This window comes from Prenolepis imparis, unplaced genomic scaffold (assembly GCF_030444845.1).
Source record: "Prenolepis imparis isolate NDT839.2.m4 unplaced genomic scaffold, iyPreImpa1.0 SCAF_9, whole genome shotgun sequence".
Classification (NCBI taxonomy): domain Eukaryota; kingdom Metazoa; phylum Arthropoda; class Insecta; order Hymenoptera; family Formicidae; genus Prenolepis; species Prenolepis imparis.
The window spans coordinates 9,190,463-9,210,183 of record NW_028141167.1 but is presented as its reverse complement, the minus strand read 5'-3'; the positions used below and the strand labels follow the sequence as shown (position 1 = coordinate 9,210,183).

General features: G+C 33.2%; 2 protein-coding genes across 2 annotated transcripts in view; one reads left to right on the top strand and one right to left on the bottom strand.

Annotated features, from left to right (window-relative positions):
* The window catches only part of Nmo (serine/threonine-protein kinase nemo), a 49,762-nt gene extending 34,250 nt beyond the window's left edge, over window positions 1–15,512 (top strand). The window contains exons 8-9 of the mRNA XM_083045516.1: window positions 1,124–1,217; window positions 7,471–15,512. Coding sequence (XP_082901642.1) covers window positions 1,124–1,217; window positions 7,471–7,525 — 149 coding nt within the window. The 3' untranslated portion in view covers window positions 7,526–15,512. The remainder of the gene's footprint in view (window positions 1–1,123; window positions 1,218–7,470) is intronic.
* LOC145940402 (uncharacterized) overlaps window positions 1–19,721 on the bottom strand; it is a 111,392-nt gene that overhangs the window by 74,543 nt on the left and 17,128 nt on the right. The gene's annotated exons all lie outside the window — the stretch shown is intronic.

Here is a 19,721-nt window from a genome sequence, read left to right as displayed (position 1 = left end):
CTTTATATATCAAATTTCGTGCAAAGCGTAATTGAAGTTGAAAGCTTGTTTTTGCGGTACAAATTGCGGCATGAATCTCGATATATGGTCGCGAGAATATCTCGCGTATCGAAGATAATGACGTACACAGTAAGTATCTTAGGCACGTGGCTGCGCTATTCGAGAACAATAACCGCGATAAACACGCTCGCGTGTGTGCGTGTCACGATAAATCATAGTTTATCTCAGCAGTGCCTGCGAATCGTGAGATTCTCGTGCTTCCTCACGCTGTAATCGTTAACGATGCATCGAAAACGGTGAATCGACAAGTAACATTAAAAATATTTAAATTAAGAAATATTTTTATCGGCTCTCAGTATTTAATAACTAAATGTGATTCTTAAATTCGGCCTAAGAGCCTAGCACGAAAATTAATTCTAATTTTTCGGAACGGTATCTCTTGGTTTGAGATTACTAAGTTCCATCAAATTATCTATTTTCCCGTTGTAAAAATTCGAGGATTATTAATTTGATGGAACTTAGTAATCTCAAACCAAGAGATACCGTTCCGAAAAATTAGAATTAATTTTCGTGCTAGGCTCTTAGGCCGAATTTAAGAATCACATTTAGTTATTAAAAATATTGCTTGTATTTCAGTTGATTATCTCCTAATTCATTTTTGTTTGATGTGTTATATTAAAATTTTAAATCAAGGCTCCGCTATTCTATATGATTAAAGTTGAATTTATCAGTTTCATTATTCTTACGAAGTAAACGTCTATTCGAATAAAAATTATGCATTGCGTAAAATGTGTGAAAGCTTCGCACAAGATTTAAATTTGCAAAAATGTAAATAAAATTGGAAAAAGTATTGTCACAAGAGGCTCTTTCAAAAAATGAATCTTCAATTTTTCCTGATTTTAATTACCGATTGTGGTAAACTGTAATAATAAAATTCTAAAGATACGTCGACGGGAGATGAGAATTATTTAACCGTATTTAGCACTGACCGCGCGATCAGGACGTGAACCATGGCGTTGTTTATAAACCGTGGTGTCGCTAGCTCGGGAAATTGTATCGCGCCGTAATCGGCATTCCGCCTCCGTCATTCTCTCATATACTGGTACGTCGTTGCCTGTTTCAGAGGAGATGCACAAATTTATAGCGGAGCAACTGAATACAGCACGAGTGCCGCTCTGCATAAATCCGCAATCCGCGGCATTCAAGAGCTTCGCAAGGTAAGTCACATTACGATGCGAATTCACGCAAATCGCTCTTGACCGATCGATATATACACAGTGCTCCAGAACTATTGGGAATAGTTAGAAGAAGCAAGACTAAAAAAATAGTTTGTTAAAATATTAAGTAAAAAAGTAATTAAGCAAAATATTAATTAAAAATTCTAATTAATGAAGTCGAGAAGCTATAGAGATTCTTAAAAATCGAGCTTGTGACAAATGCATCTCGACGGTGAAATCTTATTTGACGTATAACTAAATAGAATTTAATACACTGATATGTGCTTTTCACATTAATACTGCAAGGATATTTAAGATGACAAGTATATAATTTTACTTTATCAATATATTGATTGACTTTACACTTGTAACGCATACTGTCTATAGTTTTGGAACTCGGTGTATATAACACATGACCTGACTTATAAAAAAAACCAATTGACGAAAAACGAATCCTAATAGAATTAAAAAAAGAGAGAAAAAAATGTTTCCCCCTATCTCTTCCCCTCGAGATTAATCAATATCTTCCCTCCTTCGCATCCATGCATCTCCCGCACCGTGATCCTAGATTCCCGATCAAAAGACAGGTTAATAATCCCTAAGAAGGTTCATAGAGGGGCGCACAGTGTTTCTTATCAAGTCGAAGCAGTCGAGTAGAGCGAGCGGATATATCGGGTGTTCGAAGAGTAGCGCTGACTAGAGCCAGCTGAGTCTTTCGACGCGTAACGGAAAGAGAAAGTAGATTTCAAAGATCGATCGTACTCGAAACTCGAGTCAATAGATAAAAAAAAAAGAGGGGCCTTTCGTCCTGGCGATCCTCTTGCTAACGTTCTCAAAGATATGCTTTGTATCTTTCGACATTATTCCAAGGAAGAGTAAAGCGTAAGATGTGTGTTTCACGTAACCCTGTCGGCCCACTGTGACACAATTGTTATATACGATCTCTCGATTATAACAAAAGAGCAGAGATCAAGTAGATAAGGAACTGATAACTATCAATATCGCCGAATAAAGGATTAGAATGATATTCTAAAGTAGTACTCTAAAATGGTCAAATATCTATAGAGCGTCTTATATTTTATCGTGTTTTTTTTCACATGTGTATTGTTTGGCAACATTGAAATTTATTCCTTTTCACAATTTTTAAAATTAATCCGATATACTCTGTTTTCATTCAGATTCTGTATAATTTATATATATGTAACTTGAAATATATTTTTTTTAATTACATTAATTAGCAATTGTCAGGAAGCACATTCTATTGATCGATCTTTGTGAATAAGAAAATTATTTCATATCGCAATTATATTTTGCATGTTTACAATTATAATTATAAATTATAAATTTCTGATGGGTTGGAAAATTGCGCATTATTAAGAGTAATAAAAATACCATAATATTAATGAAATTATCAATTAGCGCAATCAATTTATTTTGTCATGAAATATATATATTCGTATATATACAGTGACGGACAATATTTTATGATTTAATAGAGATTCACGATAATGCAATCTATATACACATAATTCACTAATGAAAAATATATTATTATGTAGATAGAAGGAAATAAAAATTGGAAGAATAATGTATATATTATTAAAATAAAAGTTTTGGATGAACATTAATTTAAGAAAATTGAAAATATCAATATGTACTGTACTATTAAATATTTGAACATTTAGTTAATATTGAGTTTCAGTAAAATCATTCTGTTATTAACGTTTATTTGATACTTTAGAATATTTTGTTCTAATTTTCTCTCTCTGCGATATTGAGACGAAACAATATCTTCGATATATGTATAATGACAAATCTAATATTTTCTCCCAGATTACACTACTCAACAAAATTTAACTTTCCTTTTGTAGAAGTATAATAAAAAAATAAAAAATCCTAAACTATTATATTATGGTTTTCTGATATATTTTAAAATTATAATAGAATATCAGTACGTCTAGATTTTTTGTCATATGCTGTTATGATTTATAGCGTTTATAAATGTTTAACGACGGTTTAACGAAGATTAAATGAGAAATATAAAAATGTGCTGCATATTTCAGAAAATTGCATTAAAATTTAAATTAAACAACAAATAATTGTTATACGAAAATGTTTGCTACATTATCTTTGCGCTCTATCTGAAGTTATTGAACTGTTAAAAATTTGTTTGATATTATAAATTGGAAATCTAGACGTAATTATTAATCAAGTTTTTACACGATTTTACATTTCAATTCACATTATTATCTGTGCAGATTTTAGGAGTAGAAACATTGATACAAAAATCTAAATCAAATCTGATGCACACTCATGTCATAACTTCTACAAGGTGTCTATTGTTGAGTAGTGTTGTTCGCAACACTGCTGTTGGATGTGTAACAATTGTTCGTCTTGCTTACTCTGCCGTCTCAAGTTAGAGCAAGCCGATCGCCGAACCAGCGCCCTGCGTCGCGTATACGTGTACGTTACTACTACTACTACTACCACTACCGACTCAGCTATCTACCACTGTCAGCTACTATCGACTACTACCGCTATCGTCTACTACTACCACAACTACCGCTACCACTACTACTACCAATCGTGTTACGCCTCCTCCTGAACGAACCGAACGAAACGAGAGTCAGCTATAAGTCGACGCGACCTCGCTCGCAGAGGTACATGATCCAGCCTATTTTTTATAATACCAAGTATATTGCCTTTTGTTTGTGTTACAAGACCTTGGCTTCTCAAATCGTCCTTTGTTTACCTCATGATGTACATACAAACACCGTGCCTCTTGCGTTCTGTCGAACGCCGCTGTGCGACCGATATATCGTCGGAATCGCCGGGCCGATCCTTTCGATTTTCGAAAACACGTACGAATAAAAAAAGAATGTTGATTTATCACGCGATTTATAAAGCGTGAAATTAAATCGTGAATATTTGCTTGCATATATTCGGAAATTGGAATGGATTTTTGGTGATTCCGAAATATCCTATACATCGTCGCATCTCCGAATAGAATCTCGCTATTTCGCACCGAGATGGGTTGATCGCGTTCGAACGGGGTGACACTTACTTCTAAAGAAATATATTATAACTCAAGATAAATTTAACATCGCACACTTAATATAGTTGGAAGATAAACTACATACACGTAAATACTACGTGCACGCGCGCGAAGATTCATAAATCTAATATAATTATTTTTAAATTAACATTAAAAACCATAGAAAATTGCTTATAAAATATGCGATGCATATTCAATCAGATTAAATTAAGAATCGTTCTCGACGATATGTTGAAATTGTTGAAATGTTTTACTTTTAGGTGTAAGTAAGCCTAAGGTAACAACAAGATAAATTAACATTTTAAATATCTTTAAAAAAAATTATTAAAATTTTAAGATCCGCTCCAAATTGTCTACGAATGTAATATTTTAATACTGTATCGATAACTGCATTATTTCAAACGCAGGTAATATAACGCTTACTTTTATGCAACATGTAGTATAAAATGACTCTTATATCTTAATATTCAAGGAATAAATTCCGAAAAAGAGCGCGAAAATTAGGACAATTTAATGTCGGGTTTTGCAGATTTAGCCGACGCGGTTTAAACGATGACATATGAGGCGTGTGTATAGCGATGCTAATTAGCAGCAGTTTCGCTTACACGCAATTAACGGGTTCCTTAAGCATCCGAGTAACGATAATATACCTGACGTTATTCGGCAAGATACCGTTTCTTTGTCCAAAGAGTATTTCCGTTTCGTCCCCCCGCTCTTTCCCCCTTTCTTTCAACTGTGCGAGAGCGTTGCTGAAGCGAGAAATCGCATTGCTGCTGGCCCACTTTTACGGCCACTTTAAAGAGAGTCCAAAAGAGTCTAATTAAAAAGGAAACAATCTTCGAGAAACATCCGGTGATAGCAACTCACTCCGTTTTTGAAATCCTCTCACCCCGTAGAAAATTGTGAAAGTTTATTACTGTACATATACATATGCACACATTATATAACATTGTGATAACGAATATAATTCTGTTAAGGTTTTATAAAAGAAAAGCTTGGTTTATTTTCCGAGAGACTAATCTTAACCTCGATAATAATTATTGTATTTTTTTTACAACAATTAATGTATTAGTTAATTAGTTTTTAAGCTTCGTCTTCAAAATCTATAAAGTAGATTCAAGTAATGAGATATGAAAATATATATGTATATATTCTTCATTAAAATACATTATTGTCATTATTAATATTAATAATAACATGATAATAATAATGAAGAAAATATCTGAAAGCTATATGAAACTTAAATTGAGATTAATTAAGAAATAATGAAATTTAGATTTTTACTAATATGTAACTATAATATATCAGATTTTTAAAGAATAAGTTTACTCTCCTTTCCCCCCACATTGATACTTTATCCGTTAAATCTTAATTAAGAAATGGAAAAAAATTATTATAATTCGCGAATTAATAAACTGAATATACAACAATTTGTAAGTTGTCACCCCGGTTTCATGCGCGTGCAACACAATACTCGCCATCACAACTCGGCCTGTCATTTTGCGAACGTGCTATTCGTGCGTAAAAAAAAATCAGGGAAAACCGCCTGAACGGAGCGCATTGTTTTATTGTTGGCATTATGAGTGTAAAAGAAGGCCTGATCCACCATGCAGCCTTCAGTTGAAACAAAACGTCGATGAGAAGGAAGAGCACACGTCGCGACGCGCCAAAAAATGACAAAAAAAAAAGATGCAAACTATCTTTCGTGAAAATCTGCATAGAGATCGAGAAATATAGATTCTTCCCGATCCTTAAACCTTTCCTCAGATCCACGTTATAATTCGCCCAATAATATATCAACCTATAGAAAACATTTTCCATTGATATATCCACCCATAGCTATCCACGATATTAGGTCAATATTAACTTCAATATACTTTGCGCGAATAGCCCGAACGAGATAGATGATAGATGAAGAAAAAAAAATAATGGAAGCAGATTAAATTGAAAACAAAAATGTGATTAAGAAGAGAAAAAGAGAGAGAGAGAGAAAAACGATCGGCTGTCACGCATGCTGACAGCTGCATGGAAATCAGACAAATGCTTTTGTTATTTTGCTAAAAATCCAATGATTCTTCGTCACGAGCGAGTATTGCGTGCTCCAGTTCGATAACGATAATTATCGATAATTAACGGTTGCTGCTTGACAATTATATTTCAATCCCAAGATAAAAATAATATGCAATCGAAAATGAGCGAAACACAGAGAATTTTATATGTAACAATTATATTTTTTGACATTAAAAATGCACGAATTTAGAAGATAAATTTTTTTATTGTATATATTATATATAATTTTGTATATATATATGTCGCGCTTCTCTTTATGTTTTCTGGCTATATATTATAAAGAAGAATAGATAAATATATTTTGACATGTTATTTAATGATTTTGAATAAAAAGAAAAAGAAGAAATACCACGCTACTGCTCGTTGACGATTTCAATTTAGAATGATTTAGTTGATCGATAATAAATCAAAGTGCGAAATGGTAGTTGTAAATTATTTTCGTGACATTTCGTACTTTGCTTTTGTTTTCGAACGTTAGAGAATGCGAATGGCCGAGCGAGTACATTTAATTCAAAATCAGACTCTAAATTATTTCAAATTAATTTCGAGATATAATTTCTTAATCTTCCGTATAATTAATTAAATTGAATATAAATATATTTCTAATTATATTTATAAATTTATCATTTCAAGCACTATATACTTGCCGGATAATATATATAAATAAAATAAAACTTTCAATATTCTCTCTTAATTTAAAAAAAATTTCCAATTTAAAAATTAAACTCATCTTTTCAAGTTCAAACATCGATTTATTCAACTTGATAAATTTCAGCCGCAAGGAATTAGCTCGACGATTCGCACGTAGTTGTATTCATCCTCTTTTACTTGCCCCGCAATCGATCGCTCTAACTCCTCTACAATATAATCGAATCATTCTCATTTAATAAACGTTAAAGTTCAAGTAAAACATTATTAAATTTACGATAAACGAAAAAGAGAGAAAAAAAAAGCTTTCGTCGAGAGTTTTGGCTCTTGGCAAATTATGCAGGGTGGTCGATTCGCGTTGCCAAAAAAGGATCGCACGTTCTCTCATCCTCCCTCTCTCCCTTCTTTCCCCCCAGCCTTCTCGGCTTTCCGTTGCCTTTCGTCGCCCCCCCTCTAATGACTTGTTCGTACGACTTGCAGCTCCACGGTGGCTCACCCCTCGGAATTGCCACCCTCTCCACACCAGTGGGAGTAAAAAGTCTTCCTCCGTTCCCGTCCCCAAGTTAGAGACCATTGGACCCGAAGGTGACGACTTCGCGTCGCGAGAAGGACAATCTTTCGACCGGAAGATAGTAAGTCGCCGATAACAAGAGGAAAGAGGAAGACGAGGAGGGAGGAAGACGGGCGACTGAAAGCTGCGAAGAGAAGAGCCAAGAGAGACAATAGACTGCCGCACACTGTAGCCTCAATTTTCGACTAGCCGATACATATACATGCGCGAGGTATCGCATAGCGATGCGTAGAAAAATGCCGAGGAAATTTCGGCTCAAGAAATTTCGAGCTTTTATGATTTATCTCAGGAATGCGTTTTTTTTCCAAGGAAATTGGAAATTATTTTATTTTATCCTAAGGAATAGAATTTCTTTCGAAAATAAAAGTGATTTTAGAAATATTGAGAAGTATTAATTAAATAAATAAATAAATTTCAATTTTTTTCATAAGAATTCTACGAGGAAAGAGCTCTTTATTTCTTTCTTGAGATTGTATTCTTCGAAAGACAGTTGCAAATTCTTTCGATTTTTTTTTAGATACATGCATTTCGAGAGAGAAAAACTTTATTTTTCTTTAGACGTATACATTTAAATACGTAAATACATTTAACAACGTAAATCTTTTTCGACCTTTTTTCTGGAACATAATTAACTGAAATATTATTCAACAACAAAATAAAAGTACAAGTAAATGACAAGATTTCTGTTTAACGGTATTTGAATTTAAATTTTATTTAAACAAAACTTAAATTCAATATCTCGGCAGAAATTTGTTTAACAGATTATAAAATTTTTATTCAATTCATAAGATATAATTTTACAATCGTGATTATTATCGATCCTCATAGAAATTCAAGATCCTCATAGGATTCAAAGAAAATTCCAAGGATGTTAGTTAATGATCAATATCAAGGACTGAGAAATAATTAAGAAAGAAAAACAGAGAGAAAGAGAGAAAGAGAGAATGTGTGTATGTATGAGAGAGAGAGAGAGAGAGAGAGAGAGAGAGAGAGAGATGAGTAATATGTAATCGCCATATACGTCAAACATTCTTTTAGGGAAAATTCATTTGAAATTTCACAAGAACATTATCTCGTCGCATTTCTCTGCGCATTTTATCGCATCCTGCGTGTATATATAGCAATATATTATACATATACGTATACACATGATATCGAGAGGAGAAAGACACATGTACACACATACACAGACACATATGCATACGTACACATCTACACATTAGCCAATTTAAAACACGAAGTAGCCAATTTTAATTCCGAAAAAGAGCAAGGGGAGGGAGGGAGGATTTCCGAGAAGCGGAATCATGAGTATCGTGAGAGCAGGAGAGCGAAAGGGTGGAGGGGGGTAATAGTTAATAGCGATTAGTAAACTCGAGCGTCCAAAAGACGGGCCAGTCCTTTTTTTTTTTTCTTAGATTTTACACACGTGTACAGGTCGCGCGCGAGGTCAACTGGCATTTATAATTAAATATATGCGCACGCGTGGGAGGAAAGTGCCGGGAAGAGAGGAGAAAGACCTTCTCGTCCTGATAATTGACGGATTCTCTGCCAATGAGAGATATATCCCTAAGAATGTCATATTGCGAATCGAATCGTCCTCGAAGGAACATGCATAGACGATGTTGTTGCAGTCAGATGATCCGAATTGAATAGCCCTTGGTTGGAGATTGCGCGAGGATATCTCGAGGATAGAAAAGATATAGGCTCTTAATCGACAGGACATGTCGTTGCGAATAGATATTCGTTCTTGAAGGAATATCTCTCGAGAACGTCATCTTAATAAATAATGATACAATTATTCGATAATTGTATCATTATTTATTAAGATGACGTTCTCTGACGGCTCCGCGAATCGAATAATCCTCGGCAGAATATTACTCGGCGAGGATATCTTGAGGAGCGAGAAGACAGTTCTCTAAATCCAGTCGTTCTCGATGAGATATATCTCTCAAGGATGTCGCGCAAGAACATTCAATCCTTGTTGGCGAGATCTTTCACCATTACAAAGATATTGCGAGTATGTCTGAAGGTCAGGCGAAGCCCGCCTCGAATGGAATTGCCACTGGCGAGATATTGTCCGAGGATTTATATCTTCGAAGAACTCGAAGATATATTCGTCGAGATGGGATGTCGCGCGATCGATTCTCTTTCCGACTGGCGAAAACTCGAGAACTTTTCTTCTTTCGGGAAAACGCGTCGCGAGATGTACCGAAGAGTGAATCGAGCCTCGTGCGAAAGCTAATCGATCATCGCGAGCGTTGATATTTGATCGCGAAACTCTCGAAATCCGCGACAGATCCGCCACGAAAAGAGAAGAGAGAAGAGTCGAAGAAGTCGTCGTCGTCGTCATCGATCCTTCTCCGATGAAGTAACAACAATCCGGAACTGCTAAAGGGATTGTAAGACGAATCGCGGCGAACGATAATATATGTATATATATAACGGGTGGCGAGATTGTACACTCGCGATGGCACTTTTCCTCCCCAATGCGTCAACATTAATAAGATAACAAATTAATTTCGACCAGCATTCGCTGGGAATAAAGACTAGTAAGTCCCTGATTGAGGCATTTTCTTTAAAGTGGAGAATAAGACGAAGAAGAAGTAAAATTAGGTGCAAGTTCGGGTGAATGCAAAAATGTGGGATCGAGGAAAAGTGGGAAAATCGCGACAGCGAATCGCAAACGCGAAAGATTTTAAGTAGTCTTATAAATTGACAATATACGCTTCTTGTATCGTGTTGATAGGAAAGCTGTCGTTGCTTCCAAAAACTATGTTCGAGATGGACATTTACATTCACGTAATTAAAGGTGAATTTGAAAAAGACGCAAATTATCTTCGAAGTAATTTCGAAATTAATGATCGACTATGAAGCCCGCATGACAATTCGAGACAAATTTGAAATTCAAAGGATCGTTCAATTTTACTCTGAGTCGATAAAAATTAATTTCGAGAATGGAAAAAATGAAGAGCGTCGTTTTCGGCAATCTTTTCTTATCGGCGCTTATCGGCGATTCGCTGTCTCGATAAGACGAAAGAAACTCGCGTCCTGTTTTTTCGCAAGTGTTGGTCCTGTTCGCTTGCTTCTCGTCTCTCAAGATCGAGATTTCAAATAGCGGGACTCTTTAGATCTCAGGTTAGAAAATAGGAAAAGAAGAACGTCCTGCGAGAAGACAGGACTCTTGCGGTTTCGCAGGAGGAGGAAGAGAAAGAGGAGGAGCAGAGGTATGCGCGAACCATGTATGTCGATATCCAACGACTTTGTTGTCGCCGGCTGATCTTGAGAATCTCGAGAATCTCCGCGTCGAGAAAACGTTTCTCGTCCGTCTCGGCGACACGATAATTTTCCCTCGTTTACCTCGCGAACGCGGGTTTTTCCTCACGCGATTCTATCGCGATTTATTCCAATAAACACACTGCCGACGTATCGTGCGAACGCGACGATATCAATACGGAAAGAAAGATAGAGAAAAAAAGTGAGAAAGACAGACAGATAGTAAAAAAAAAAAAAAAGAATGAATGAAAACGAGGATTAAAACTGGCGCAATTTTTTTAGGTCTGATTTCTTAAACTCGCGAAAAAATGTGAATATATTGCTGATCGGGCTGAATCGGTTTTCATAAAAATAAAAAAATAATAAATACGAATGTAATGTGGAAATCTGAACCTGTTGATTTTACGTCCAGTTTCAATTCTCGATAGGAAGGATCTAGAAACACGGAGGATCGAGAGACGGAAGAGAGCGGTGGATCGAAGTCGTTTTTATATAGATAAGTACCTCCGGTATTAATTTCTAATTACGTTGTAAGCGCCATCGTCGTGAGATTCTAACTGGACATGCGAATCTCGAAACTCGAGAGTCTCGTTACGACATCACAATGCGACAAATAGCGCGATAAAAATCTATTTAAAAAATTAATTATTTACTGAAATTATATACTTAATTTTTTTGTACTTTCTAAAATATTTAAGTTTGTGTAAATTTTTTCTTTAAAGCAATTACTTTGTTGAATATTTCAACAAGAAAAGTTCAAATATTTGATTCAAGTCGCACTGGAGACGTGAAGAATTATCGAGAATCATTCGAATGCTTTCACTTTCATTTCATCTCCTAATTAAACGATATCTTTTAGAGAGATATAAGAGTTAGGGCGCTGGGACATAATAAAATATTAAAAGAAAACATAGGAACATAAGTGAGGCGTCCAAAAGTACAATCACGCACAAAAAGTATTAAACACATACAAAAACGATTAAATATTATCAATAAACAACAACACAAACATAGTGTTAAAATATAATAAACACGAGAGAATGAACAATGAGAGAAAATTAATCAAATCAGAAAATCAGAAATAAATATTACGACAGCGATGAAAAATATTGCAATTACATTTTTAGTATGCATGTTTAATTTTTCAATGTAATTCTATCAGTAATAATGAATACAGAAATACTTTTCACGTGACTGAGAGGCAAGAAATTCAGAACTTTAGAATGTCGAATTCAGCAAAATTATTTTTTTATCTCTAGTATTTTGTTTATTTTATTTTATCATGTCTCGCGTCCTCAACTTGGGGATGGTTGATAGATGTACAGAAAATCGGAAAGGTGCACGGTATATACATATAATTACGTTCTGAGTGTGATTTTAGATTAAGGAATTTTTTAGGTAGCTATAGTATAGTAGCTCTGACGACACGAGAAATATCTTTAGAACAAAATGAAATGAAAGAAAGTGTAGGTAGTAACACAATTTAGGAAGACACCCAATTTCGCGTTTGGTTCTCGTCAATGGCAAAAAAACACATATTCTTTTTTTTTATGCAGATCCGCTAGCAATACCCGATCGGAAACGATGAAAGACCGCCGTTGCGAGGTGGCCGCGCGTAAGTTAGTTGTAGCCTTGTATTTAAGTCCTTAGAAAAATGAAAAGCGCCGTGTGTGATCCAAAAGGGAAAGTATGTTGAGGATTTCGGATTGAGAGAGCTTCTCCGATATTGGTACTCTCGCCGATAAAAAAAGTAATTATTATCGACGCCTGCTTGATGTCACCGCGACACGTGTGCAAATATCAAATGTCTCTCTCTCGTAATATTTTAATCTTCATAAGTTTGTTTCATAAAGATATTTTGCGAAAATATTTTTCCTCATTTTCCTTTATTTTTCACGCTTTTTCAATCCACCAAAAATACTTTAGGCAAAAAATGTATCTTTTATACATGTTCATAAATTTATTAAATTTATTAAAATTTTTCATGAGTTAATTGAATTTATTATAGACGTGAATTTTATCTCATAATTATAAGAAGAGATTAGGAAAAATACTTTCTAGAGCAAAATCTTTTTTGTAAAATTAATTTCGATACAATTGTAGAATAGAAAAAAATTAAATAAAATAAAAAGATAAATTTTATCGAAATAAAATATATTTTAATGATAAACGCAGACACGTTGAAAATGTAAAATAAAGATTTAAAGGACTGTAATCATTTTGCAAAAGTAACATCTTAAGAATTGAAATAACACGTTTGTTTAATTCGCGAGAACATCGCCAGACATTGATCGAGTATGGATCGTGTTTCTAATTTAATCGGGAGGCGTGTGTTGACCCGAAGATTTCAACGAAACCAACAATCGAGCCGCATTCTTTAATCCGGTTTTGAATATTTCTATGTTTAATATGTATAATAGGTACCTCATCTCCACCATATACATATACCATATATTTCGCTGTAAATCTTTGGCGATAACGTAACGTACGCGATTATAGTATAATATCATTAATGAAGACGCAATTGTCACTGCACGTTTTCATTGTACTAATTCGAATACCTGTCGATACAGTTGCAAATAATATCTGACACTGCATATTTTTCATGTGACGTCAAGTGTCAACGCTGCGTATTGCGAAACGATAGTGTAAACTTTAAAGCGAATCTTTTGATGTAATATTGAAAGGGTATCTTCGCATTTAAAACAATCATGTATTTAATTACAACAATAATTGTAATAGATAAGATTTAGTTGAAATTTCTTGAAAATTTTATCTTGAATATGAAATTTCGTTGTACGCGGCGACAAAATTGTGACTTGTACAAAGTTATATGCGATTTATATGTGAAAATCAGTAAAAATACTTCTGTACAATTATGTGATTTATAAAAGTCAGTATACATTTTTCCGTAATAACGTTGAGTCTTCGCTTCTTTCGTCCGAGATCCTCCTCTGTAATTACTATAATATAACGAATCGTCTTATCATTTTCAAAGTATGGCGTATAACGACGCGTTTGTCTCATTTCACATCAATTGTAAATAAATTAGCATTGTATTCATCATGTACATAATTTGCTTATCAGGATTTGTCGTGATTGCAGAACATTCAATAATACAGTCTCTATTGAACGTCGTCACTAATTTTAATCTAAAATAAAGTTGTACAAGATTCACTGTCATAAAATATAAATAATAACAGAAGAGTTAATTAGAGTCAATTCGCAGATGTCGAAATATATGTATATATATATAGGTAATAGAGTTTATAATCAGTAAGAAAGACCAATCTTTTCTATACTGCTTTTTGTTCGTAAATTCTGTTGCTTAAAAGAATTATCTCTGAATTTTCAGAGATCATTAACTTCATATGATATCTGATTTTTTTTTTCTTTCTTTCTTTAATGAATTTTGTTTCGTATTTTACACGAAATATCGAGAGTGAATTCTACGATTTTAACATAGTTTTAATCACAATTATAAAATTTTAAAGTTTTCACAATCAGCAGTTCCTTCCATTAATATATTCAAGTTTTATACTATATCATGTGTATAATCGAGAAGAGTCCGAAGAAGACTGAAATGTTGGGCTCTATGCAATATTTTTATAATAATTATCAAGTCAATACGTACTATTATCTCTTGCGCGAGCTTGGCTCTAATTTGTCTTTGTGTTATTATGTACTATTGTATTATTATTATCTATAAAGATCAGTTAGATTAAAAAGATATCGGCAAATAACACGACAAAAGAATCCACTTTATTTTATGTATCTCGAAAGTAATACTCGATAACACGCTCGGTTATCGCGATATCAGATTTAGTATTAAATTTATTATCAAAGACACCGAAATGTTTGATCGAGATGCGATTCCATCAAAAACTTTGTTCAACGCGTATAAATGTTCCTTCCGAACTTCAATCCGGATGCGATTCAAGCATATAATGTAGAAATTTGTAAACACTCAGATATGAGAGATAATAAATAAATTAGAAACATATGTACGTATACACACATACACATATGCGTTTGTGTTCCACGACTAATTAATAAGTACTTTAAATTGTGTTAGGAGTGACAATTTTCACTTTTCCTCTCCGTAATGATCAAATTCGGTTTTTATTTACATATATATATTTTCTTTCATTAGTTTTAATTTTTTTTTACGCCACAGAATTTTGAGAAATTCGAATAGTGTTCTGTTTCAAAATTTGTAAAATTATTTTGGAATTACGTATTTGAAAATGTAAATAGTGACTATATATATTGACATAGAAAATATGATCTCGATTGTCATTCAATAACTCATCGACCTTTTTGTGGCCGCATGGTTCTTTATTTCTCCAAATTTTTGCAACACAAACGACGATAATTGAGGAAAACGTAATTGATTTTTTTATAAACTTTCGTAGATATACTATGCTTGCAATTCGTCGCCGAGAGAGACGCGCAATTCGAAATTTTCGTAGAATACGATTTGCAATTTTAACTCGATCAAGAATGAGCGAGCGGAACATATAGCGAGTCAAGAGAAAGATTGGATACGTATGTGTATGACATGTATGTGAGAAACAGAAATTGAAATCAATATAATTTAAATAATTTCAATTATCTTCATATGATCGATTAAAATAAATATACCAAAATCTCTGATTTAGAGTAAAATCTTTTTTTTTTAATAAAAATTTTAATCTGTTTTAAATTCAATTTGTTAATAGAATAACTATTTTCAGTAGTAAGATAATCTCGAATTATACCAAGCTATTTATTTCAAAAATATTCTCTAAATACGAAGGAAACTTATAATATTTTAATTTAAATCATTATAATATTAATTTTAATGTCGCATTCGTCTATTGTCGCGAATGAGAATAATTTTGTGCTCGTAATGGAAACTTTATATTACTCAAATTATACCGATTTCAATTTCTGATGTAAAAACTAAAGAAAACTAGAAAGAAAGAATATGCGATTAATGTTTCCTATTAAAGGTAGACGAATAAATTTTCAACGACGAGATTTGTAAATAAGTAGGTTCACTCTAGCTGGTCAGTCAGGCATTTCATGATTTATTTCGATATGAAAATCAATTGCGCATTCTTGTATACGTACTTGTGTCCTCTTACACACGCATACATATACACGCGTATTTGAAACACGACATAGGCGCACATGCATCTTGTCATCGACGTTCTTCTCGCAACGGGAGAATCGAGATGAATTACGATACCGGAGGCTAGGTGATAAGATATCTACGTTTTAGAGATAATGAGTAATTAAGTGACAAAAAAACATAAAATAAATAAAACTACATATATTCCTCGCTAACGAATATATGCCTTCATTATGGAAAGTAGTTGGCATGAAAGATGCACCGAACAATAAAGTTGCTACGGAAGAGAAAGAAAATAAGAGCAAAAAAAAAAAGATCGAAAGCGATGGTTTTCTTTTCTTTGTTTTGGCACAATCCTACATGCACATATATAAACCTAATCCTATATCTCTTCTCTCTCCCCACATTCCTATTCTTGGCTTTTTAGTAATAATTTAAGTCTTAAGTTAGCGCTTTTTTAAAGAAGCGAGGACGAATTACTCGCCGATTAATTGATTTAATTAAATCGATTAGTTTAGCAACCTTCCACTTGCATGTTAATGGCCCTTGCACTCGCATTAACGCAAGTTTTATTTTGATTTCGTTGCACCGGAAGAAATATTACAGATATAAATTTTCGTAAAGGAATTTCTCTATCGCTATCGAATAGCAAAAATAATTATTCGACGGTTATTTCTACACACGATTTTGTTGTCGATCAAAAAAGCAACGTGAACAATTTTATTGTGTCTTGTCGGCGACTTTTTTCTGGAATTCATCAAAGAATTCGCAAATTTGTACAAATTGTAAATAATTCGAATCTCTCGCGACACATATACACCCGCCGATGTCGAGCGTATCATAAAAAATATCTTGCTAATAATGTAAAATTTTATTTACATAATAGTTAAAAAGCTCTTGCAAAATAACTAAAAGAATAAAGATGAATAAAAAGATTGCAAAAATTAGAAAAGTGATTCATGAATTTCTATTAATGATAAATTACACATAATTTATCATAATTTTGCAGTCAATAATAAATTATAAAATTTGATTTTATGATGTGCTCGCATTTTTAATGTCTATATTTTTGCAAAAGACAGCACGCGAAAATCATCAGATCGATATTCGGCGGTTCTGTGTGGACTATGAGATGAAATAAAACGATTCTTGTCGCTTTCCTATCGATAGTGTAATCGAAATGGTCTGAAATATAAAATTGTGACGACCTGTCGTTAGTAACTATAAGAGGCCTTAATATTATCATGTTTACTATACGATTATTATTTTACATCGATACGATTTAAGTGTGGTAGTGCGTATATAGATGAATGAATATGTAAAGAAAATCGACTTAAGTGTATCATCGATATAGATATATATTCGCTCAGATCGAATGCGACTTCGTTCTATTTTTCGCCAATTTTTCAGATTTTGCGTAATCTTTTTTTTTTTTTAATGTAACGATATTAAAAATCTAAGTTAAAAAATCTATTTTCTCACTTTTGCCAAACTTTAATACAAATGCATTTGTAATATTTTAAGATAATTGATTTTAAGAATTAAAGTATATGTTGAAAAATTAAATGACAAAAATTTTTAAAAGATTCACAATTAATATATCGAATTTCGAAAATTGTATATATGCAACTCTAAAACATCTACTTAATTTAAGAAATTTAATTTAATTATCTGAGTTTCTAATTATTCAAAATATTACTTATTTCGTTTTTCAATGTATTACCTGTATAGCTTTTTAAATATATGTTTTAATTTTGTTAAAATTTCAAATTTCTTTTATCACGGGAATTAATACTTTACGCAGATAGCTTGCTACTTTTAAGGAATACTTTTACCGATTCCTCTAAAATCACATTCCTTTTGATATTGGTGAAAATTCGAAGCATCGAAAGATCGGCAAGTATATTGGCCGACATCGATTGACACAAAGAAATCAAAAGGATACGAAAGAAGCTTTTATTCGTACATACAAATTCGTAAATACGAAAATTACATACGAATCATAAAGCAGTATATAAACGAGATATCGTACGTGTCGCAATCACGCGTTTTATGAGCCGCATTTAAAACACCGCGACGTACAGGTAAATAAAACAACTATAACAAGTAGTATAGTGAAAACGAGCAACCCTAAATTTAAATTTTTATTTCTCTTTGATACGTTCTAAAAACGCTGATGTACATACATTTTTAGTAATACAAGTTAGCGTGAATTGGCATTTATTATTAATAAAAACAGAGTTAAATTTTGCAAAATTGTGCAATGAAAAGGCATCAAAATAATCGCGATAAATAAGAATATTTTGCAAAAAAAGATGAAACAAGTTCAATTTTCCAAAATATAAATATATTCAATTTATTTTAAATATATCATTCTTAACACAAAAAACGATAAGCAAGAAAATTCAGAACTGCGCGTTCATTTATGAAGCAAAGTTAATATAAAAAATAAAACAAAAATAAGATAAAAGATTAAAAAATTATGCGTAAAATCGAACGAAGTTACTTTTTATCTTGTACGTCTTTTTAAGAGCACATTAGCATCGAGTATTTTGCAATTCGATATAATTTGTAAGGTGTTCGATAATAAGCTTGTTTGATACATGCGATTTTTTAATCAATTTTTTGTTATTGTTCGGAATAAAATATTGGAATATCGAGTTTCTTAATTTCTGAAATGTATTAAAAAGAATTAGAATTTTTAATATAAACTTAATAAAAACAAAACTTTAGTATATTTTATTAATAAATTGTTAAAAAACAATTCTACTTGTCTCCCAACTTTCAAATGTTCTACAAATATTAATTCAAGTTTTAAAAATTGTTTAAAAAAATGCTTGAATTAAATTTTAACTTTAATTTCCAACAAAAAATATCGCGTTGTTTGACATCATGCCTATTATCGAATAACCTACACGAACGAAGACGAGCCCAACCGACTGTATAAATATTCAACGATACTTCGGAGGACTTCGAGGAGATATTCGCGTACCTTGAAAGTAACCCGAAGCCTTTTCAAACGTCTTAGCATTTGAGCGATCGCGAAGCTGTACATAAGTACTAATAAGCTGTATATAAGAAATAGAATGTAGATATTTCATCGCGCTCTCGCAAAAGATATGCGCCACGATGCGCTCGAGAGTTCTCTCGTCACAGGATAGAAAAAAAGCGGATAATCTAGATACTTCAACGATTAGGTGCGTGTGTACCCGCGGGCTAGAGGCGTCTTTCTTGCGATTTCGTTTTGATCTTCCAACCTCGGGCAATGATCGATCCTCGATATGATATTAAAGATCGATCGACGTATACTTAGAATGCCAAGGTGCGATGGATCGAATTTCAAGAACGGCTTCTCGCGACGCGTTCTATTTTTTTTTCGCGCGAACGATATACGTATGTAGAATAGCAACGTGGGATTTTTTAAGATCGCTGATCGAGTTGATTCGCCTTAGACGACGCGATTACAATCGAAAGAATCGAGGTATCATCGCCGATTGTAAGGCGGTTGTAAGATATTTCAGAGACGCTTTGTCGGAGTGTGCTGTTATTTTTTATATATATTACCGGATGAGAATCTCTCGGACACGAGTTTTTTAAACGCGACTACGCTCGATCTTTGATCATTGATCCTCCGATTTCATTCTCTGTGTGTGTATCTCTCGTTCTAATTGTAAGTGTTTCGTGCGTCCTGTAAATAGAGCTATGTAGTTCTCGTCTGCGATGCTCTCATTTGCGACAACGAGATAATATACAATCAATTATATATTGATT